Source organism: Tympanuchus pallidicinctus, unplaced genomic scaffold (assembly GCF_026119805.1).
Source record: "Tympanuchus pallidicinctus isolate F22 unplaced genomic scaffold, pur_lepc_1.0 scaffold8, whole genome shotgun sequence".
In the NCBI taxonomy this organism is placed as follows: Eukaryota; Metazoa; Chordata; class Aves; order Galliformes; family Phasianidae; genus Tympanuchus; species Tympanuchus pallidicinctus.
Window position 1 is genome coordinate 52,817,472 of NW_026294802.1, and position 24,230 is coordinate 52,841,701.

Here is a 24,230-nt window from a genome sequence, read left to right on the forward strand (position 1 = left end):
CAGCATCAAAAGCCCTCTGGACACATCTGGCCAGATGTGGGCAGGGCTCTTCCATCCCAGCATGGCCTCATCCTTCACCACCAGGGCAGCACCCAGGGGCACAGCAGAGCAGAAGTGCTGCTGCCCATCCCCCCCCCCCCCCACACACACACTTTGCTGGGGCTGCCTCAGTGCTTTGCACCAGGAGGGTGCAGATTATCACCTCCACCAGTGGCCATGCAGGGAACCAGGAAATGCTGTCAGTGCAATTGGTTGCTTTTCAGTACCTGCACCAGGGCCATTTCATGTAAGCAGGGGAAAAAAGGAAAAGAAATGATGGCTTTGCTCTTGGTGAGTAAGCAAAAAGCTCTGATTAAAAATGAGAAATGAGAAGAGGAAATGCCTCTGTGCTTTATAAACATCTCAGGACACAATGGTTTACACTTTACATAAATTTAAACAGAGGAATAAATTGTCTTTTCTTAGTCACTGCCTAAGGATGAAAGCAGAGCTGCAGGAAAGGACTGCCTGCACCAAACATGGGTGATAAGATCTAAATGAGACAGATGAGAGGATTTTACCTATCTTAACAGCAGCCCCGGCACAATCCCAGCCTCTGTCTTCCACCCTCAGACTGGGAAATGGGAGCAAAGAGCCAACAGCGTGCTGACCTGAGCACTGCTACTGGAGAGCTGTGAAAAGCAGCAATCAGTGCTGCAAGGTCGATGCTTGGCTTCTCCAGCCCCAATTCCAGATGCTGGGCAACATGAGGACGCTCTTACCAGAGATGAGCCCAGCTCAGAAGTTCTGGGGGAGCAGAGGTGCTCTTACAGCAGCGCCGGTGCTCAGGAGCAAATCCAGTGTCACTCCGTGTTAATTCACCCCCACAAAAGGACTGAAAACTGCCAGTGCTATTTTCCAAATGGAGAAAGAGAGGCCCAAAGATGTCTGAGTTGTTTGGCTGAGAGAAAAGCCCCAGCACTGTGCCTGGCCTCGCTCTGCACACACCGTGCTGGAAGCCCCAAGGCGAGGATGAAGCCAAGCTATCCCTAGAGCAGCCAAGACAAACCAAGCTGTATTTACATGCCTGGGCATTAAACAGCAGGTATAAAGGCACGGAGCTACACTGCAAAAGGAAAAGGGAGTTGTACAGGGCTGTGTTTTTAAGCAACATTCAGTATGCTTGGAGCTCGCAGGACAGTGGCACTGAGCAGGAGCTGGCTGCCTGTACCAGCACAGGGAAATGGAATCAGCTGTGACACAGCCTGGTAAAGCTGTTTCTCCTGCTCCCACCAGGAAAACACATTAATTCATTGCCCCACCAGGTGCTCGGGGTAAAAGAGCCCTTGCTTTCAGCAATCCATCCCATCCTACATTCACATGAGCACAGCACCACAAGTAGGACTGCGGTGATGTTATTGTTGGAGATATCTCCAAGGGCGCTGCTGGAGAAAGGGGAAATAAAAAAGAATTTTAACCCTTTTGGGAAAACAAAAGAAAACTTGTTGGAAACAAACTCGACACCGCAGAGTGTAACTCAGCTCCCTTCCTTTCCATTCTCGGCCCTCCCTTTGCTCTCCCCAGCAGAACACGCACAAACACATCCTGTGGATGGGGCTTTTCATGTGCTGCCAGCAAACTGCAGTGGGTTCCTGCTGGAGCTCCCTGCCAGGCAGCACGCCCTGCCCTGCACCAGGGAAAGCACCGTGCTGCCCGTGCCCCCCCTGCAGCCCCATGGCTGCACCCAAAGGGCAGCTGCTGGTCCTGGGGCTGGGCAGGAGGCTCAAGCTGCTGCTGCTCCTTTAGATGCATGGTGTTTTTTTCACGGGTCATCGAACGCCCTGCCCGGAATGCTAGTGCAAATGATTGCACAGGAACATGAAGTAGCAAAGCAGGGCTAAGCACAAGGGAAGCAGCCAACAGATGAAGCTGGGACAGGCAAGGAAAGGTGAAAACTTTAAGGGATCTGGGCTGGAAGGAGCATGTAAATGGTGGTGAGGCACAGACACAGGCTGCCCAGGGAGGGAAGGGGGCATCGTCCCTGGAGATGTGGCACTGAGGGACACAGTAGATTGGAGGGGGGGAATCCTAGGGGGCTTTTCCAACCTTCATGGTTTTGTGATTCTTAAGGCAGGCACCATATCTAAATCTGGAGAGGGAGCTGTGATGGAGGAGCAAAATAGGCAGACAGAAAGGAATGGAAAGGGCAGGAGATGTGGGAGCTTAAGCCTGAATTCAGGACTTAGCAAAAAGTAGGTAATCTGCACTAATAGGAGTAAAACAAAGGGTGATGTCACCAACTCCATCTGTTTCAAATTTGCTTTAAGCTTACATCTCCCCAATTAAAGGGAAAAAAAACTCATCACCATTTGCTTAATAAACCCAAAGCAAAGCAAGCATACCACACATACACAAAACTCCTTCCTTCCTGACCACCTAAAAGTCTCCCCACCAATAACCCCCCTTGGCTTCCTACTGGGCTAAGGGTAGCAGCCTTGTGATACCAGTCACAAATGGAAAAAAAAACACCAATGAAGTTGAGATCACTTTGTCACCTGCTACAAAACTTCATGTTGACTTCAATAATTTTCCAGTGCACTCAGAGCAGCCCAGCTCATATTGACACCACCAGTTGTTCCAGCCCTGCAGCACACATCCCAGAGCTCTGAGTGCCATGGGACCCCTGGGAACCAATTGCCTGGGGAGCAATTTGCTGTGATCTGGTTGAACGAGGATCCCAGCCTGCTAGCAGGCAGCTTGCTTCTGCCACAACCCAAGGACATCTATCATGCAGCTCCTGAAAGTTCCCTACTTGAAGCTGCCTCCAAATGTGCCTGGGCCTGCAGACACTGCATGTCCAATGCTGCAAAATCACACTGGTAAAAACCTGGAGACCTCAAAGCTGGGCAAATGTTCAGCCAAGCACCCTAATTCTTGCCCCAACTGCTGCACTCTGTTTCCCCAATAACACTCATAGAAAGAGCTGCAATACGGGGCTCATCGTATTTTCTGCTTATTAAGGAGAAAGGAAAATTGTTTTTTCCCTTCTTTGCAAGGTGTTCTGACACGTACAGATGCTTTACAGCAAAGCAGCACAGCGTGATTTCTGGGGATTACAGCAGTAACCCCATAAACACAGCGTTAATGCATCTTGTCTGGAATGAGATTTTCACAGCCAAGCAGGGGATGGGAGGTGCCAGCAGAAGGAGATGCTTCATTCAGATGCGGGACATTGGAAGTTTTTGGGACAGGGATCTGAGGTCAGCACAGCAGATCCTCTGCGTGCCCCTGCATTAACTCCTTCATGTTTCAATTAAGGCACGAAGCTGGAGCAAATAAAAAGCGGAGAGTCACACAAGTGTGCGACAAATCAATCGTGTGTGCAAGGAAAGCTGTCAAGGCGGCTCAGAGGGAAGAGATGGACTGCAGAGCAGCAGAAGCTCAAGACAGCGGCGGAGATTCAAAATGACGATGTGTACAAATGATATCGTACTCGACAGAGCTTGAACCAAGCTTATCCCAGCAGCAACGTGCTGCAGCGTGCCCGGCAGGTAGAGGCACCTGCCCAGTGGCAGAAAATGCATTCATTTGCCTACATTTCACTGAGCTCAAAGCCAACATCATGACCGCCGTGTGCTCAGCAGCTCCCGCTTGGATGCTGCGTGGCCCTGAGGATGGTGCTCACCCAGCAGCTCACCACCACTGTGCCGTGCCCAGCCCAGCACACCGACCTCCTGCTGCACGCACCCAACTCCACACCTTGTGCAGAAAGGGGAGGGAACTGCGAGCACCTGATGGAGCTGTGGGTGTCCCTGCTCAACGTGAGGAGTGGCAACAGTTGGCCTTTAAAGGTTCTTTCCAACTCTCTGATGGCTTTTCTAGCAGTTCTCAGCAAGAAAGCAGTGAGGAGATTACACAACTTTTGCCCACACAGATTTCTAACTCCACAGCGTGTCAAATCCCAACACTTGAAAGCTCCAGATCAAAGGTGGATTTCTGCATTTCCAATCCTCCCTCAAGCACTTGCACATCAGCTGCCCCAGATTGTGCCCAGGGAGCACCTGCACACAGTAGGAGCTCACAGGTTGTGAATGCCAGCACGCAAGCCCAAACAACCCCAAATTTCACAAGATGTCAGTGGTTTCACGGCCTGAGGCAAGTCCTGGTAGAGACCTATTGGTCTCAGAGGTGCTGAGACTGCAATACTCCCAAAAACCTCAGCATGGGGGCTGTTTCTCTAGATCACAAACCATTTCTGAAAACACAGAGCCTTACCCCTTAACAGCACTGACCTATCCCTGCACTGAGCCAGGATTTGGCCTGGGTGATCTTTACGGGTCCCTCCTCACTTGGGATACCTTAGGATTCACTTCTTCATTTGCACATGGATGATATTTCAGCAGCTTCCTCCCCGGGTGCACGTCACAGCCACCAACCACTGCTACTCACCCAATGCATCCTTATGTGGGAGAGGAGTGCTGCAACACAGCTGCAACACCAACACCACGATCCTGATCCACTGCTCAACCACTTCAATCTTCCTGCTCTCACACTTTGGCACTGATTTATAAGTATGGTATAAAACCTCATTGGAATCAAAACTAATTTAGAGACTCAAGAGGAAAACAAAATTGACATTTTCTAGATCACACACCGTCCCCATAAATCAATTTCCATTTTGAGTCCACGGTGCCGGCTGCTTCCAGCCCCGGTAAATAAACGCCAAGGGTAATGAGTTTTGAAACAACCAGCCTGAAAGTAACAAAGAAAATGACAGTCATTGAAAAATCCTAATACCGTCAGGCAGTCCCTGCCGCAGATTAAAACAATTCCCGAAACCCAGATGACAAGGTGGAGGAGGCCAGGGATCTGAGAGAGGCACTGATTTTCTGTCTGTTTGCTTTACGTCCCTCCTGCAGACAGCACGGAGGATGCACGGTCCTCTCCTCATTAGTGACTGCTCCCCGGGAGGGAAATGCTTGCTGGAGCCACGCGGCGCACGCAGCGACTTCCCAATGCGGGTAATGAGCCTGCGGGTGATTGAGGGCAGCGATCTGCCAGAAAGCAGGAGGGGATGAGTGCCAGCCTGGTGCTAGCAAGGGCCGTAAGATGGAAAGAAAAGGCAGCTGCAGAAAGCTGCACAATCCCCCAGTGCAGCCAATCACTCACAGACCCATCGCGGGGTCAGTTACCAAACTGAGAGCTGTAATTTCCTGTAGGACAACTGTTTCCCTCATTTTTGTTTTCACTTTCCGCCCTGGAAGACCTGGATGAGTGCAGCTGCGCGAGCCCTGCTTTGCTTTGGAGATCTCCTCCAAGAAAAGGGCAGATGTGGCACTGAGGGATGCGGTCAGCAGGGATGGGTTGATGGTTGGATTTGATGACCTTAGTGGTCTTTTCCAACCTTAATGATTCTGTGATTCCTTATGCGAGCAATGCCCTGCCTTGAGGCACGCAAGTGGTGAGTGCATCTCACAACTCAGCTCATCCAGCTGGAGCAGAATAAGACGTGGTGACACCAGAGCTCCTTACAGACGAGCAGGAAGGTGAAGGCTGTGAAGAAATACTCTTCTTCAGTACATTAACCAGAAACAGCACTGGGGAAGGCGCTGGGGAAGGGCTGGGTTGCATTTTCTGCATGCTATGTCCTTTCTATCAACAGAAGCACGGTCAACTCAGAACTGAGATTTGCAGCTCACTCTGATGTGACAGCACTGCTGTGCTGTGCAGCAGCGCCAGAAGCATCAACTTGCCTTTCCATGGGGCTCCCTGCCCCTCGGCTGGATTCTGACAGCCCTTCTCCCGAGCACAAAGGCACGAAGGTGTTGGCGATGCGCGGGAGGAACGGTGACGTTTCAGTCAGCACTTGAGAAGTGTCTCCAACAGAGCTGGCACCCTCTGCTAGCTCACATTAAACAAGGATATGTGAGAAATACTTTCACAGGAAATAAAATCCTCCCAAAAGTTGACATTTGGAGCAGGGCCGTGGGGACCCAGCCACCCACGGTGCAAAAGAGGCTGGAGGTGGACACGGTCAAGGTCCCAGTTTTTGTACTGAAAGAGAGAGGAGACCTCAGAAGAGCTTGAAACAAATCCAGGAGGAGCACGTGCTCCTCAAGTCTGACCTCCTGTGTTTTCATCAGGGCTTAAGCAAACCTGGCTGTCAGAGTGAGGCGCTTCAAATGCCATCTGGTCTTGTTTTGATGCCTCAACTCCACGGGGAGAGGCAAAAGCCTTTATTCATCAAACCTGAGGGAGTTCCCGTGTTTCACAAAGCATCTTCTGGTGCTCCGGAGCATCAATAACCAGGACAGGAGCAGCCCCTGCCTTCTAGGTTTCCTGGGCAGAATGCTGCCTTTATGATCACTTGCAAAAAGCTTCAGGATATTTGAAGATGAAAGAGGAGAGATGCAACGTGATTTATTACTATTATTATTACAAAAGAGTACAAACCAACACTAAGGGCTTGTGCTGACAGCGATCAATGGCTCGCTAACTGCTGGATGTCCTTACGCTCAAAGCAAACAGGGATACATGATTTGAATAAAGCAACATAAAGGAGCAATTACTGATGAAAGTGGTACCCAGGTGAGACTCACACAACTTCACAGAAGATCACAGCCCAACCTGATCCGGGACAAGAAGCCCCTTCCCTCCCCAGGGCTATGGATGAAGTCTCTGTACTCAAACCATCCAGACTTCCCCCTGCCCTATTATAGAGCCATGTTCCAACAAGCAATACCTCTTAGCACAGGGAAGTAGCTTGAATTTATTTAGCAGAAATGCAAATTCAACCTTGAAGGCATTCTCCTCCTGCGGCCCCGGAGCCTTTGACAACACGCTTCCAGAAGTGAGTTCTGCAGAAAATAGGAGCTAAGCTGATTACCGGCCACAGTGTGCCAGAGCTTTTGTTATGGTTCAGAGGGAAAAGAAGCAAAAAGAGACTGACACAAAGAAAATGGAGTTGCTCGTATTTGTCTTCTCTTAAGAAAAGCCTGGATAAGATGCTTTCTGCGTTCAGAGAAATGAAAGGAAAAGCCAGGTCTCATTTGTCCTTGTCACCAGGCAGTCACGGCGCTTGCACATGGGTTGGGATGAGGCGGCTGCAAAGGAGGGTTTGGGGGATTTTGGAGGGTTCATCATTCACTAGCTGCCCACTGCAGCCCTGCCTGGGCTCTGAAGTTCACAAACCATTGAGGAGTAAAGAATTGATGGGGGTCAGGAGGCCCTCTGGGAGTCGGTTGCGTTTCCTACAGCAGAGATGCACAGTGCAGGTGGCAGGTTGTCACCAGCGCTGGGCTCTGGTCCAGAGACACTGCACATCCAAGAGGCAGCCCAGGCTGCTCCAAGACTCCATGCTCTGAAAATAGCTTTTTAAATAACTGAAGAGGGGCAAAACAGACATCGCTGATGTAAAACCCTGGAGAACCATCAGGCAGCAAAAGCAAATGGAGCAGAGAACGAGCATCGTCTCAGGATGCAGAGCAGCATCAGCATGCTGTGGTTTCCCCAAGGACAAAAAGAGCAGCCCTGGCTGCGTGAGTCACGAGCTCTGTTATCTCACATTGCATCCCATGGGATGGGGTAGCCCACAGTCGCCCACACTCCTTGGCAACACGCTGGGGCAGAGCAGTGGAAGCAATGCTGGGCAGTGGAAAAGCAAAAGGCACGCAATCAAAAACTGAGCAGAGAGAATCCAGGCTTCCCTGCTACAAGCAGATGTCTGTATCAGCCAAGTGTTGCACCTTGGCTTGGCAAAGGACTGTGGACCAAAGGCACCAAAGTCACGTAACTGCAGCACACCATGAAACCCCTGGCACAGAACGAGAGCAGCATTTGGGTGTCACACTGCAAGCAGGGCCAAGAGACAAATGGAATCTCCATCTGACAGCCGTATATATTTAGCAGTTTCATATATTTAGCTTACTGCAAAGGGAAACATGCGGCTCTTGAGAACAATGATACCAGTTCCTGATACTGCACAGTGCCCCAGGAGAGAGCTGTTTACAGGAAAAAGCCATCAGAGCTCGTGTTTGCCCAGTGAGAAAGCAGCAGATGGCCAACAGGCACCCACAGGCACTGGTGTGTGCCACAGCCACGTGGAGACTGCAAACACAGTCATTTTGGTGAAACTGGGGAGCACAGCACAGTTCTGCAAAGGCTTCAGTGCTCCCAAGGGCAGCACAGAGGGGCAGCTCGCGTGTCCCAGAGCCCAAACCTCACGCCCAGCTCTGCTCCCATCACCAGCACACACGGGGAGCACAGAGGAGCAGTGCAGGAAGGCAAGTTATCTTGCAAAAGGGAAAGGGAGCAGAAACAGCATGCTTCTTTCACTATTGTCAACAGAACACATTCCTGCAGCATGCACAGAACATGCTAGCACAAGCAAGGGGGGGAGAAAGGAAACTTCTCCCTGCTGCCCTGCTTGATAGCATGACGTGTCACCTGGGCTCAGCCACAACACAGGACACCTGCTGCCTTGCATTGCTTCTTTCTCTCACTTCTAAAACCTGATAAAATATTCCAATTTTTGTTTTGTTTTGCTTTTAGATAAAGTCAGCAGCTGGCCCCAGCGCTGGTTTGTTTGAATGGGGGAGAAACCCTGCGAAGCCTGGCAGAAGGAAAAAGGAGACATTTTCCCCCAGATTGACAAGAGAAAGCCTCCCAATGATTGACAGCACAAAAGACTTTTGTTTTCAGTTGATAGGCAATGCAGTAATTCTCTTTAGATGGCATCTCCCCTTCCCAGGTGCTTCTGGAAAATCACAGCCCCCAGAGCTGCACTGCGGGCCAGCCACCTCTGTGGGTTCAGCACAGCGTGAGATCGCAGGGAGGAAAAGCAAAGCCAACACGTGCCTAAAAGCCAACCCTATTAAACACCATTACTGCATAAATGGGCGGCAGCAGCATCGCATACAACCTGGGCACGTCTCTCACTATTACACTCTGGGACATGAGCATTCACCCTGCGAGCGAATCTCACTGTGTCACTGCCTGTCCTCCTCTTTCCCCAAGCTCCTCTCCTTGCCAGCTTTGCTTCCCCAGTAAGAATTAAATCAGTGCTGCTGTATGCATTATGGTGACAAATGTAAGCTGCCGTAGATGTGCTATGCTGATACGTATCTCCTGGGGAGTCAGGCTGAGCCCTCCCAGAGGAGCTGGGATGTTCTGGGACAGACACATGAATTCAGCTCTCTGCCCATGGCCAAGCTGGGGCTGGTGCCCTGCCAGCAGGAGCCACGTTTTTAAATAACCATCACAACAAGAGGAAATCTGTCACAAAAACCACCGTGACACCGTGGTGCCTGAGCTCCCACTCTGAGTGACTCCAGCAAGAGGGAAAAAAAACCTTTGTTTGCCAGCAGCAAAGACCCAACAAGCCAAAGGCAGGGCAAGTGGAACTGCAGCATCAGCTTTCTGTGACAGAATCGCAGCTGCGCCCCAGATACAGCCTTCTTTTTAAAATAATCATCATCCGTACATGAAAAGCATGGATACGTGATGCTCTGCCTATGAATAATGAGTTAGGACACCAGAAAAAAAAAACACCCTGTAAGTGACACGGTGGTGAGACCGCCGCACATCTGCTATCCGTCTCCGTCGCTCCTCATTTCTCCGGCGTTCCCTGAGAAGTTCATACATATTTAAAAAGGCCAAGAGCTCCATTACTCGTCACTTCTTATAATATTGGAAGATTAGAGCCAAAGAGAGTGAGAAAGGGAAGGAAGCATCCAGGAGGGAAGCATCACGGTGGTACTACACAGTTATTTACCCAAGGTGCAACCCAAGCACTCGGCCCTGGGGGCTTTGCAAGCACTTTTTTTCTTCTTTGCTCATTTGCTTCTTGCTTTTCCTGACAACCGTTCCTCTACAAGGTTTTGCTTTCTTTGGAAGAGCGAAGGAAAAATACCTGAAGTTTCACTTTTTTTTTACTGCTGTTTAAGCTCAGAAAATAGCAGGCTTGGAGATCTGGTGGCTGCTCTGTGAAGTCAGAGATGTGGCCAGGTCGTTCCTGCCCTACAGGAGGGCTCAACTCCGCTCCGTGAGCCTCAGCCCAGTGCAAAGAAATCCAAGGGCAGCAGATAAAGCTCCCGCTCAGACTTTGATCCAGCTGTAAGCATGTTATCACCGTTACAGAGACCACTAAGGCACCCACTCCCAGCTGCATCCAAGGGAACATCAAGCATTTCAGAGCGCCGTCCTTCAGCCCATCTCCTCAGTGAGTCACGCATTTCAGTGCAGTGCCCACACTGCTCCATGGCAATCACAGCAACCAAAACACTACAGCAGTAAATATCTGTATGCTTACATTTGTATATTTATAGAAGCCCTCAAATAAATATTTTGGTGACAACCTGCATTGATTTTTTCCCCCTTCTTGCTTCATTTAGAATCACGGAATCACCAAGGTTGTTTCCAAGACCTTCAAGATCATCCAGTCCAACCATCCACCCACTACCAATGTTTCCCCACTGAACTGCATCCCTCAGTACATCTAAATCCTTCTCTAACAACTCCAGGGACGGTGACTCCACCACCTCCTGGGCAGCCCGTTCCAGGAAATGCCCAAAGCCTTCCCACTCAGCCCTCAAACAGTACTTGATGGATTTTTTTTTTTTAGCTGATGATTTGATACAAAGCACAGATTCAGTGAGGTTGGAAAAGAACCCTATGATCATCAAATCCAACCATCAGGCCATCACCACCACCCCCACTGAACTCGGAGAGCTATAGGGGCCAAACTTTTATCACCCAAGGAACAGCACACTGGAATAATAAGGGATGAAAACACTTCCTGCATCGATTATGAAGCTCTGGAAAAAAAAAACAACAAAACTACACCTCCACACTCCTATGCACCCACATACAACATGTCATCACCAAGAGGCATTTTTGTGCCTCTTCTTTGCCACCCGTCCCCATGTCCCAGCCAGGAAGCCCCCACTCAGGGCACTGCATGCTGCCTTCTCACTGCACTCCCACTTTCCATTGCAACAGGCTGTGAGTGGGCTCCAAAGGAACAACCCCCAAACCCTCCATCCCAAAGGCTCATGGTTCTCCACGCACCGCCACGCTCCAGTAGATCTTCTGCTTTCATCAGCCAGGGTCCTAACACAACTAACCGAGATTTAATTTGCTCTTGCTAATCTTTTATCCGTGGTATTAGGTCATGTTTCCCTTTCCACTTGAAAGGCATCTTCAGCTTATTGGCAGCGGTGAAATTAATAGAGAAATCATTAGAAAGCGTAAGGCTAAGGCTGTGCAAATCACGCACCACAGAAGATTATTTCCAAACAATAAAATTAATTGGTGTCATCAGCCACCAGCAGAAACACAGAGAGAGTTCGCATTAAAAAACATAGAAGCTTATTGACAGCCCATGCTGCCTCATACATAAAACATTGGATGGCATAATTTTATTTGATTATTCTCTATGCAAAGCAGTTCCTCCTGCGTGGAACCAAGGCAGTGCCCCCGGCTCCAGCCCACACAAGGCAGCCCCATAGGCTGGTGGGGCTGATGCCTGGCACCAGACAGCACCATCAGCACTGAATATCAGAGAACACAGCACTCAACACCTTCTGAAAGCCAAACCCTACAAAGACGGGCTGTCCAAACCTAAATCTACCGAGCCAAGCGGAGCAAATACTGAAGTGCTGACATTGCCAGGCTGGTAAACAGCAAACTATTAATTCCAAGCCTCGGGAAGGCACGTATGAATTTGTTTTGTTTTGGAAGAGAAAGAATAAATAGTAGCCTCGAGTCGGGATAATATTTATTCGTGTGCTTCACTTTGATGTGCAGCCCCTGTTGATGGCACACAGCGTGTGCACTCCCTAAATCTCTTAGAGAGCTTCCCGAAACCACAGCCCTGAGTAAGGGAAGGAAAAAGGAAACTCTCGAAAACCAGGTATTAACAAAGCAAAAGAAGGCTTGGCACCAGGGGAATCGTTACTGTTCCTCCAAAACACAAAGGGGAATTTAAATGGGTTTATCATAATTATTGAATCTCCCCCAGATGGAGCAGAGCCGTGGAGTAATTCTGTTCAGGGCACTCACTTTCATGGCAAGAAAAGCAAAACAATGAGAAGAGTTCAGTTAATCTCCAAGATAAGCCCTCATTAGCTTGGTTCCAGCCACGATTTCTGCATTGCCCCTTCCTCCTGCCATCACTTGGATAGGCTTCCACACTCATGCAAATACTCTCCTCCCATTTCACACCTGCTGCATCACCCAGAAGGTGAAACATACAGGAAAGAAAACTTTCCCTGTACAAATCTTGCATCTCTGATCATTCCTCTGACTAGCTTTACTAAACACACAGGTAAACCTGAGGTCCAATTGCACTGCTACCCCCAATGGGCACCACCAGTCATGTCTCTCATCCAATCTTCCTTTGAGCAGGGTCGCTCAGATTGATAGCCGTGCCTCATTTTTCCCTAAGTGTACCATGTTTTGGCATTTACTTGCTTATGGTAAGAAAACAGGATAAGAAAAAATGCATTTAATACAGCTAGAAATAGACCTGAGCAAAACCACTGACATCTAAAGATCTACTTGTCCTCCCCACAGCTTCACCAGCAAGAATCTGTGCCCACTTCATGTCAATCGATCACTGCCTCTTTACAAACCAATTTGTGGCAATGACAGAGCTGGAGAAGTGTCTGGGAGGAGCTGAAATTAAATGGTCTCTACACAGCTTCAGAAACACCCCTGTAAGCACAAGGTGCCAGCAAAGTGCCCGGCGCTGGGGAGGTTTCCACCTCACGCAGCCCAACAGCTTTTTCCATCAGTGCCACTTTCTTCTCCCAAGGCTCCCAGCACTGCTTTTCTCTTGTGCTGGGCTCTGCCACGGTGAAAGCAAGAACCATAAGGCTGTCAAGGTTGAAAAGGTGACTGAGATCATTTAGGCCAACTGCTGAAGCCTACGCTGAGCATCTCCAGCCACAAACCATTCTCCTTTGCTTAGCCAGAGGCGGGACTTCACAACCTTCCCTTGTTTTTTTCTAGTTCTCCCCCTTTCAGGGCTAAAACAGAGCAGCTGACACAACAGCATGGTAATGGAGTGAAGGTTCAGGCTCTGCTGCTCCTCTGAAGGATAACTGCTCTTCCCTGAGTCATTGACCAAGAAGAGGCACATTACAAAGGGTCGGTGTGTGCACCAAGCACTCCCATAATGGGCAATTAGACTTTCTTATATACCAGAAACTGGCTGCAGCCCCACAGCCCCCGGGGTTCGGGGGAGGACAACCTCTGCAATCAATCCTAGCTCTCCTCTCCAGGACTTGCTGGCCTGGGCTCCTGTGCTGCCAAGGCACTCTTGGGGATGACGGAAACCCAAACAGCAGCAACCTGTAATTTCACAGCAGCTGCACAGACCTACCGTAAGTGCTGAAGGAGTCAGGAGCCGGTCCAAAGCTGCCCATTCTCTAACATTAGGGAGAAAACCTCCTCCTTGGCATTTTTCTTAAAGCCTTAGGCCAAGGAACCTTGCAATTACTTGCTAACTGAGCTTTCAGTTTTATTTTTAAGCTTTTAGCCCCTCACAACTGCAGGAAGAGCCCAAAGCATTACTCAAGAGCTCCCTACCCACTTAAAAACCAAAAGTCCTCTAGAAATGATGTGTGCAAGTCTGCTGCTCTGAGCCAGGGCCAAAAGGTCCAGACAAAGGCACTGAGCCCCTTCCTCAAGGGACAGCTATCATGAGCAAGCAGAGGATACATACATCAGAATGCCCCCGCTGACATCCCAGTTTGGGTTAAAAGCTTGGCTTCCTGCAGAACCTCACTCCTGCAGCCCATTTCCAGCTGCTCCTGGGTCCTTGCACCCAATGGGTCCACAGCCCCAATGGCAGAGCCATTACTCTAGTGCCCAAGTGTACTCAGTGGACTTCAATTCTTGCACAATACAGTGGGGTAGAGATATGTACATCCCCCAGAACTATGCTTTCTGCTGGCACGGAGTAGGAGAAAGGATATGGCCAACACACACCCCAACAGGAGCCCAACAGAAGGGATCACCCCTCTGATCCTCCTTCCCAACCCCCAGGAAGGGCAGAGAAGTCCCAGACCACAGCCCCACTACAGCCAGCCCTAATGGCGAGACAAACAGCATCAATGCGCAAATGGAATTTGCCAAGAGGCATTTGAAGGGTCAATTCTTCACACTCCAGTAATTAGAACAATGTTATGAACAAAGGCGATGGGATGGGCGGCAGGCAGCGTGCTGGGGTTTGGCTGATGGAGGAAACGGGCTGAGCAAACAGCTTCAGGCGAGAGCCCTTTGCACGGCTCCCTGCAGGTTGGATTTTAACCAAAAGTTTTTCTCCTTCCCAACTGCAGTTTTTCCTATGCATGTATGTTTTTAAATAAAGTCTGGTACTTAGATCAAACATGGGCTGGTGACCCTGACCTGCCTTTCTTCTTTACCTCAAAAGCACCACTGAGGTCAATGGGTTTTTCCCCTTCCAGACTATTCAAGGCCCTACCACAGCATCACCTAGTGATTAATAAATCTGTGTGTGTGATCTAATACACCATAAACATCTAATCCCATTGAGCTCTTGGTCCAGAAACCAAATCTCCTAGGAGGAGCTGTCAGCTAAGGTCTACAAAATCAGCACACCCACAACAGCTGCATTAGCTGAAAGTGCTTAAAATTAGCTTCCCATCCAGCATCTTTTACAATGGAACCAAACATCCCAGTTGAGAAAGGAAACAAAGCCAAACAGACCTACACGGATCCATCTCTGACATCTGCAGGGACTGCTGGACTCCATTTGCTGCTGCTCCCCAGCAACCAACGTCACAGAGCCCTGGTAGCCAACTTCATGTTATTTCCAAGAGCCAGAAAATTTGGGTTTGCTTTATTTTTACTTTTTTTTTTTTTTCCAGCTTTCTTAATTAATTTGCTGTGAAAACCTAGCGTCTCCAAAAGCAGCCTGAGAGCAGAACTGACGCATAGGGTTCAAGATACACTGCCACTGTACAATGGTTATTCATATTCTTACGAAGTGGGACTCAGCCAGTTCAATTCACATCTGCAGTGAACTGTGATCTCAGCGCTGCTTCTGGAGCACAGAGGTCCTTTTGATAAATCTCTATGTACAGGAACTAAAGCACTATTTCCGCATGAGAGAAATATATTCAATTTTTTTTTTCAATAATCTTTACAGTCCACTGGTTTGGAAGACGGGGTTTCTCTTTGCCGCTGCAGAGCGGCTGCACCCATCAGACTCAGGTATGTTGCAGGGACAGAAGGGAGCGATGCTCCAGAGCTCACTGCATCACACCGTGCCTCTGCAAGCTCCTCTCCCAACCAGAGCTCCAGCACCAACCTTGTGTTGGTTGGGCTCTGCAAGCACCCAGAAGATCCCATCCTGCTGCTCAAACCAGTGCTTGCAGATAGGATCCTCTGGAATCCCCAGCTCTCAGTGCACATTGGTGACACCAACACTGGAAGCTCTACATATGGTGGGATGGCTTCTCATTTTCCCCCTGATATTTGACACTGCTTGCTGGCAGCAAGGCAGCAGGATGAAGCCCTGGCTGGGGACTGGAAGGGATGCTCCATCCGAGTCCCAGGAGAACACGAAAATTGCTGGCCTTACTTCCAGCCCATTTGCACATAAGCTCCTTCCTCTGAAATATTCACCACCTTTTTCAAAACTTAAGGAACAGGCTGTGAAATCCCCACCATCTGTCAGCCAGGGAGAAGTCTCCAAAGCCAGCCTCTCCCACACTGCCTTATTTTTTAGTAGATATGACTGCAAACATTTACCAGCTCCACACTGGAGCAAAAATTCCTGAAATTCCTAAAGACAGGCTTGGGATAGGGAACCCTGACAAATAGCAGAGTGTGCCCACACCATTAGCTTTACCCAGGGTGCATTAGGGCTGCCTCCTTGCTAACACAATTATGCTTTAATATGTAATAAGTAGGATGAAAATGATGCTGAAGAGGAAAATACCACACTTACATGCACCCCATTAAGACTGAGAACATAAATGAACTTGCTGCAGCATCACCATCCGAGGCTCATTAACCTCATCAGCAAAGCATCATCACTTGTACAGCCCCTGTGCCTCCCTCTTCTTCCTCACTCACCTCAAACCCTGGCAGTTTGCAAGAGCTAGAAGGGCAGAGGCAGCTCTCCCAAAGGGCAGATGAGTTCAGAGCATTACACAGCCCACGCAGATGGCTTTCAGATGTCTCCATCACCCTGACCTCACCTGTGATGCTGAGAGAAGCTTTTCAAGCCAATTCAAAGGACACTGCTCCCTGCCAGCACTGCAAGCGGAGTCAAACCACCCATGTCAGTCCCATGTCAGCGCCCCGGGGTCCATGACACCATCCTCTGCCCCCACCACCCTGCACCCAATGGGATTGGGCATGGGAAGCACAGAGAGAGCAGAAGAAATCTCTTTTCTAGAGGAAAAAGAAAAAAAAAAAACTGGACTCGTTCCAAGGACAAACAAGCAGCCCATTTTGAAAGAGTGGAACAAAATACTCCGAGATGCTGACTTTTTTTGTTGTTGTTTTCTTTTTTTTTTTTTTAATTCACTTGAATGAGTGGGGGATGGAAAGGAGAAGCCTTGCTGGCAGCAAGCGGCAGCAGGAGGGCAGCCCTGGTGCACGGAGCTGTGCTGGAAAGGCAGGAGCTGCTGGGAGAGCTGAGCACACACCTCACCAAACCCACGCTTCGCCAAGCAGCAGAGCTTTCCACGCACCATCTCTCTTTCCCTGCTTTGTGCAATGTTGATTTGCTGTGAAACATTAATGCTTCTATTCAAACAAGTGACCGTCCAAATGCAAAGGGCCAATGGAGGAGGAGCCTCAAGTAGGCCCCCCTGCTCCATGCACACAAGACCTGTCCCCTCCCCTGGCAGCAGGTCCCACCATCACAGTGGGTATTTGAGGCACGGGGCAATGATGCACCAATTGGTACCTGCTCTCCTTTGGAATCTGTTTCCTACAGAAGCCTTTTTTTTTCCTCTCAAATCTGTTTCAAAGGGGGAGGATGCAGAGCTGCCCCAGGTTGGTGGCATTTGGTCGTGTCAGTGCTTTCAGGCTGAGAGTTTCGCTTCTGGCGCGTTCTGCCTACACAGGGTTACACCCACACGTTAATCTGCTTCAAGAAATGTTAATTATTCTGTGTAACTGAAGCGTTTGGCCTTGAGACAACCTCACTATCAGATGCTGCAGCTCCAAGAGCTTAGGAAACATAGGGAAGATTTTAATAAAGAAACAGCAGAGCCCTGGATCATCATGGAATAAGAACCTCCTTTTATCCCAGGACTGCTTTCAATGACACGACCCGGGCTGGATATCCTTCCTTTTGCAAATGCACACAGAACAGCTGAGCACAAGTGATGCCAGATGCACCAACACAGCACAGCACTGAGTATAGAAGGACTCACTTTGCCTGGGGACATCTCTCAGTCATGATGATCTTCACCAAGTCATTAAGTCACAAATGCCCGATGACATAATAAAGGAAAAACATCTTGCAGGGGTCAAATGCAACCAGACATTTTTCAAACAATAGGAAAACCCTTTGTGGAGGCAGAGACGTGGATGTCTTATTGCTCAAAGGTTTTCCGAAGTAAAAAACATCATTTTCACCCCAATCTTGTCCAATATGACTGCAAGGAGAACTCAGCCAAGTGAAGGAACTAAAGGAAAATCAATTTCCTACACATTAGGAATATGCATTTATCCATGTCCTGATCGATACCTTGGATTCCTCACACATTACAGCATCCAGCTGCTTTTTGAGAACAGCGCTCCCATGCAGACCATGGGAGTTACGAAAGATCCTGCCATGCTTGTTTGATCTGAAACTTAATACCCCTTAATGTGACCCCTTGGAAAAATACTGGGGAAAGCAGCCAAGAAGGGGGGAGGAGGGGGGGAGGGGAGGAGAGAAAGCAAAGCTTCCCAGAACAAACATTTCTGGCTCTTTCGGTTCCACCGAAAAGCTGTGCATCTATAAACAGTGCAGATTTGCAAGTAGGGGAGAGAGGAAAGGGAAAAAACAGTGCTAATTGGTTACCATGCAGCTAGAAGCTTGTGCTGGGCTGAGTGCTAGAGGGCCACTAGTGGGTGGGGGGGGGGCACAGCCTCTGCTCTCAGCCAGCTGGGGACAGGAGACACCACAGGGCACAACACAGCTTGGCTTCCAGCTTCCATAAGAGAGCTGGGGGAAATTCACAGCAGTTGGAGCCACAGCTCCAATGGCCAGCATGGCAGGAGGTCTGTGCAGCAGAACGCAGCACCTGGTGCACGCTTGGCTAGCCACAGAGATCAGCAATTCATTCGCCCCTATTTGCTATAGGGAAGTTCAGCGTCAGGGTTTCCTGTGCACGATTTTAGTGCGTGGGTCAAAAACATCTGTGGGACGCACTGCACCTGCTGTGAGCCAGCCTGTAAGCCAAGGAGCAGCCTACAACCCCTGCATCCTGCACTGCTCAGCTCTGTGCGCTCTGACCACGGGCAAAGCGCCACCCACCCCAAAGCAGACCCACAGAACCGACTCGTCCTCTCCCAGCTTTATTTTCCATCCCAACATCCAAGCTGATGCAGTTAAACAAGCAGCAGCACGCACATCTCCATGTACTCTTTGCAGGCTGGTTACAGTGCTGCTCCCATGGGAGCTTAGAAGAAATGCACACACCCTTCTTTTGGGGAGCGCTGCTCTCATCTCTTCCTACCCACTGCACACGTCATATATTGCGACTTACAGAGCAATCAGCAGATCAGCCTCCATAGGATCCCTCTCTGGACACGCACCCAAGCCCCACAGAGCAGCCACTGAGTGGCTGAGATGGTGGAAAGGGTGCAAGAAGGGGAGCACTGTGCTGCTGCCCCTTCCCATGGGGCAGTTGTATGTACGCAGCACGCGGGGCGCAGCTTCGTTCCAAGCAGCCCAAGAACTTCTGGAGAAAAGCGATGACAATTAAACACACATCAGGAAAGCAGAGAGGAGTGGGAGGCTAATAAACAGCACACTCTGTGGGTTTATGAATATTTGAACTATATTTCTCCAAAAAAAAAAAAAAAAGGTACATTACTGCAAGTTATTGAAAATGAGTAACTCCATTTAATGAACCTTGCTGCTATCATGCTGACTAATAGAGTGATAAAGAGTTTAATCCATATTTATGTACATTTTATCTCATCGTAGTCGGTGCCAATAAATTAGCAAGTCCAATAAGAGTTGTGTTTTATATCATTGCTGCTATTAAATGTGCATGAAGTGCAGCGCAGCACCACGCTGTACGCGAGCACTGAGGCTTTATTTCATTTCATTTCTCTTCCAGGAGCCGGGCTGTGTTAGCAGGGAATGGGCACAGCACCCATGCAATGCCAGACCCTCATTTCAGACATAGCTGTGCCACCTCGTCCTGCAATCAATGCAACCATAGAGCAGTTTATACGTACAGTTTCATACATCCTATTGTGGACGATGGTTTTTGAGCTCCTCGCAAGGAAAAAGGATTCAAACCCAAGCAAAGCTGAGATACAACTTGTAGAAAACAACGTATTCTTTTAAACAATTTGGTCTTTTAAAGCATTTACAAACTGGAAATGTGGGCAGTCAGCACTGCAGGTCACTTTTGGCAACCTATGCTGTGAAGCACAGCCCTCCCCTTGCGACAGAGGGCTTGCCAAACAACTGGACATCAGGAAAATATTGGCTGTGAGCAGCTATTGGCTCTTCAGCTCCCTGGGGTAACTGGGAAATACTGCAGCCCCGATTACAAGAACCATGACACATCCATTCCACAGAAGCCCGCGCTTGCCAATTACCCAACATCCCACGAAGGCTGAGATGGATCTTTTCAGCCCCGTGGGGATTTGGGCTGGAGCAGCCCACATGGCCAGCGATCCCATTTCTCCAGCTGGTCTCCTGCTGGCAGCAAGGAAGCAGCGACTTCCTGAGCTTAAAGCCCAAAGAGGGATGAGAGTCCCCACTGCCACATTCTGTTTGCTAATCACACTTCAGCAAGTCCGAGTGCTGTCGGTGACTGCTGTCTAACCAGCCTTCAGGTCTGGAGGAGAGAAATAACTGCTTTCAAGCCCTCAGAACAGAACCACCCAGCACTGCTCCCCATGTAATTAAACAGTCCTTAATTCCTACGCACCGCTCTGAAAGTCTCTAATACAGCCAAAGCGTCTCACAGGCCAAAACGCACTACTGGTATAAGTAATGAATGGCTTGGGGGAGGATTTTTTGTGTGTGAAGTCTGCCTTGGCCAGTGGGAATGTGAATTGAAGGCTCTTTCTGCTCACAGGACTGAGGCTCAAAGCGGAAAGGCGCTGCGGTCAGCTGCAGATTTTTCCCTGTTTATTTGCTTTGCCGCTGTTGAACGCAGATCTGAGGATCGAGTGGGAATGAAAGGTGGCAAAGACAATGGGGACATTCTGAGAGGGACTCAGGGCAGCTGACATCCCACCGAACTCATGACAGCCACAGCAGGAAGAGATTTCAGTGCGTAGAACCTGTGCCTCGCAAACCACGTGAGGCTGTTTGAAGATAGGGCGCTTTAAAGCGAGCACGATCCCAGCCACCGAGCACGCTTGGGTCCCTCTGAAGTTTGTGATAAGTTTTTTTTCCCTTCCAAAGCCTCTTAAAAACCAACAAAAACGGCACTGTTACGGGTTAAAAGCCAACAGCACATCATCTGCTTCCCCTGCTACAGACCAAAGGCTGCGAAATCCTCAATGACCTCCGAAAAGTAAACAGGAGGAGTCAGGAGAAGCTAAACCAGGACACAAAGGAAACAAAGCTGTGCTCAGCTGACACGTTCCAGGAGTTACATCCCACCAGGCTCTGCTCGTGGGCTCCTATGGTGACGTGAAGCAGCACAGAGTGAGAGAAACGTGACAATAAAGCAGCGTTTTAATTAGCGGCGCTTCTTTCCCCAGCCCAAAAGGTGCCCTCTGTGCATTCCTACTCCCAGAGCAACAAGAGCTGCCTTGTATTTCATAAATTAAAAAACTCATAAAACAAGCCCCTGTGATTGCACATTCCAGATAATGGTCCAGAAATAAATTAGGCAATAAATATCAAATAATACATCCCCATCAGCAGTGAAAATCTACGCTTCGGATAATCGGAGGAGGAGAAAATGCCTTCAAGCAGCTTATGCCTGGCAGTGACAGGGAGGTAAAACAATAGAGAAAGAGCTTTAATAAATCTTTTCACACCTTTTCCACTGCAGAATATAGCAGTTGTCCCATGTAATAGCTTCCCTGAGCTCCAAATCCATCAGAGTAACAGTGCACTCCTGATGCCTTACATGTCAGAAGCAAAGGGAGCAGAACAACAGGCTCTTATCAGAACCATGTAGGATGTTCCTCCCTCACAGCTGGGGCTCCTACAGCACTCAGTGCTGCCCATCAGCTGCAGCACAACACCAGGATGCGCTCAGTCCCCCCCATGTCTAGGTGACAAAGCACCAACAGAGCCAGCACCCAGTGGGGGTAATGAGGGGGGGAACCCTCCACATGCATTTTTCACTTTGCTGCTAATTTTGCCTTGGCGTGAAACTTTCTGACCACTTCAGAAACTCCCCGCGCCCCATCGCAGAGCTGACAGTGATTTCGGTACGGCTGTTGTGCTCCTGGTAGAAGCAGCAGCTGGGGTGGACAGTGCATGATTTGCACACACACACCTGGGGAAAACCCTGAAGCACATCCCCCCCAAAAAAGCCATCTCCCATGGACTTACAGGCTGATCCCAGAGGCTCTGCAACCTGAACAAAGCACGAGTGCTTGCTCCCCTAATTCACTAATACACAGCAGAATCAGCCCCCAAATATTCAAGCTACCACAAGCCAGATGCATGGGTTAAGGCACAGAATTTGCTCAGAAAAAAAATCACAAAGCCTTCCCACATTCACGACAGCATGGCACAAACCTGCAGAGCTGCAGCAGCACTGAGCCCTCGCATCCCCTGTGCTCTTACCTTGCCGAAGTCCCGCACATCAAACAGGTCGAAGGGGTCGAACAGATCGCTGTTTCTTAACCCAAACTTGTCGTGACACACTTTTAGGAAGGTTCGGATGTTCTTCAAGCAGAGGAACTGAGGGAAAGGAAAACATAAAAGGGAGAAGAAAAAAAAAAATAAGCGAGACGGGCACAGATTTGAATGGAGATTTCCCCCAGCTAAATTCATGTGTGAGACAAGTTAATAGGAACTTGGGGACTTGCACTGAAAAACGCTTGCGTTGGTTTATTTGTTGTTCCTGGAGAAGTCGGGCTCCTGGTGCCCTGATAGGACTTCTGTGTTCTCAGCTGCACAGCAGAAACAAACACCCTTTTGAAAAACAACTTTCACAGTTCAAACATAAGGTAACACTGCGGAAAGGCTGGAAAGCTCAAGCCAGAATGTTTCCCTTTCAAGCCTTAACCCAAATATAAATTACAGCTGAGGGGCTACAGAAGCCCAGCGCTGAGCTTTTAACCATTTCCAACACGTTCCTGCTGGCAGCTCCCTGCACAAGTTGTACTCACTACATCTGTAAGCACAACTGCAGCACGTCAGCATCACTGCCGTTAGGATGATGCTTCAGGTCGGTGCTGATGGATTTGCAGGACCACCTCATTCCCAACACATGGATTCACCCACACCCCATCACCTTTCCTCCCCTTCAGCCCCTCCACGTGAAGCTGAGCTCCCAGCACCGGGCACAGCCATCACATCAGTGCTCTCATTAGACAAACAAGCACCAGAGGCAGAAACTGAAAACAATTCTGTTTTTCTGGGGCATTCCTCTATTTCACATAAATGCTGCCGTAAATATAACCTGTCTAGACAGAAAGGGTTTTTGGAACCGCTTTACAACTTCTTGCTGATACGGGTTATGAAACAACTTTGTCTTTTGGGTGCCTGCAGGAATTCACATCCTGTGCACGCTGGTTGCTTGCAGCAGGCCTATGGCTGCTCTCACATGGCAGCCCCATTGATTTCAGATTTCAAAGCACATGTTTATTTTAAATCCTTTTCAGCCTCCAGTTCTGAACGTGACTGGCACAGGTTACAGCCACAACTGCACACAGCAAGGGGCATTTCTCAGCAGAGCACCCCTGCAGGTCCCAGGGCTTGGGGAGAAGGGATGGCTGAAGGGCTCGCTTCAGACTGACTTGTACAGCATTGGTATTCAGCTGAGCTGGAGGTGGAGGATGCCAGATCCTGAACCTTCCACATAATGCATTTTTGATTCCACGAAAAGCTCCAGCTTCACACTGCCTCCTTTCTGAGAGATCTCAGAGACTGCATGCCCAAGGCAATGAAATGCCTCATCCTGACCATTTCCAACAGCATGCCAGCACACCATGGCAGGGCTCCCAACCCTGGGTTGTGCCTGCTAAGGAAGGACAGAACCAAATACTTTTTCCAGCTGGTGTGTCCAAGTGTCTTTGCTCACCCAATTCTAACCTGGGAGCCATCAGGCCACCGGCTGCTGAGTTAGCAGGAGAAAGACACTGATTGCACACAGCCAGCCACCGAGCTCACACAGTGACAAGCATCGAGGAAGGGATGACAGGCATCACGGAAGGGCCCCATCATCTGTTTAAAGACACGCTGGAAAGGCCCAGCAATGGGAGCAAGAAACGTCTGGAGAAACAAAAAGCCCTGAATCGCTGCTGGGGGTGGTAATGAGCAGCAACCACAGCCCCTGAGCCATGCTGGCTGCAAAAGGGCCCCCAGCACCTGCACCACCAAGTTTCAGAACAGATTTGCTTATTTTTCAGCACGCTGCATTGCAGAGAGGTAAACAAACTGCCACCAGCCCTGCAGAAACTCAGCGAGTGCAATCTCAGCATCACATCATGGCATGACAGCAGCCCTGCGCATAGAAGTTCCTCAGCAGCTTCTGGGTTGAAGCTTGTGAATGCTGCAGTGTCTGCTCAGCAACCAATCAGCCCAGGGTGGGATTTGGAAGATGCTCATCAGCAGACCCCAATTCCTACATTCGGGCTGGTACAAACCTAGTGAAAGGCTTGGGATCCCCGAGAGAAACCGAATGATAGAATTTTAGGGAAAGGAAAAAGTGGGGCAGGTGATTTGTTGGTGTGGGATGATGGGAAGGCTCACAGCTTTTCAGAGCTGGTCTCTTTGGGAAGCAGTGATTGCAGGGCTGGGTTAGTGCTCTGGAGCCACGTACAATAACTCTGGGTGGCACAGAGCCACGCTGCTGAACCTGGTCCAAAGCCGTGGGCTTTAAATGGGCCCTGCAGCA

General features: G+C 49.4%; 1 protein-coding gene across 9 annotated transcripts in view; it reads right to left on the minus strand.

The window, feature by feature from the left end:
* The window catches only part of VAV2 (vav guanine nucleotide exchange factor 2), a 99,792-nt gene that overhangs the window by 55,057 nt on the left and 20,505 nt on the right, over positions 1-24,230 (minus strand). For all 9 annotated transcript variants that reach the window (XR_008202664.1, XM_052668051.1, XM_052668045.1 and 6 more), the window contains exon 2: positions 21,953-22,069. Coding sequence is in view for 8 of the 9 variants with exons in the window: in XM_052668051.1 (XP_052524011.1) it covers positions 21,953-22,069 (117 nt within the window). In the remaining variant the exon portion in view is untranslated. The remainder of the gene's footprint in view (positions 1-21,952; positions 22,070-24,230) is intronic.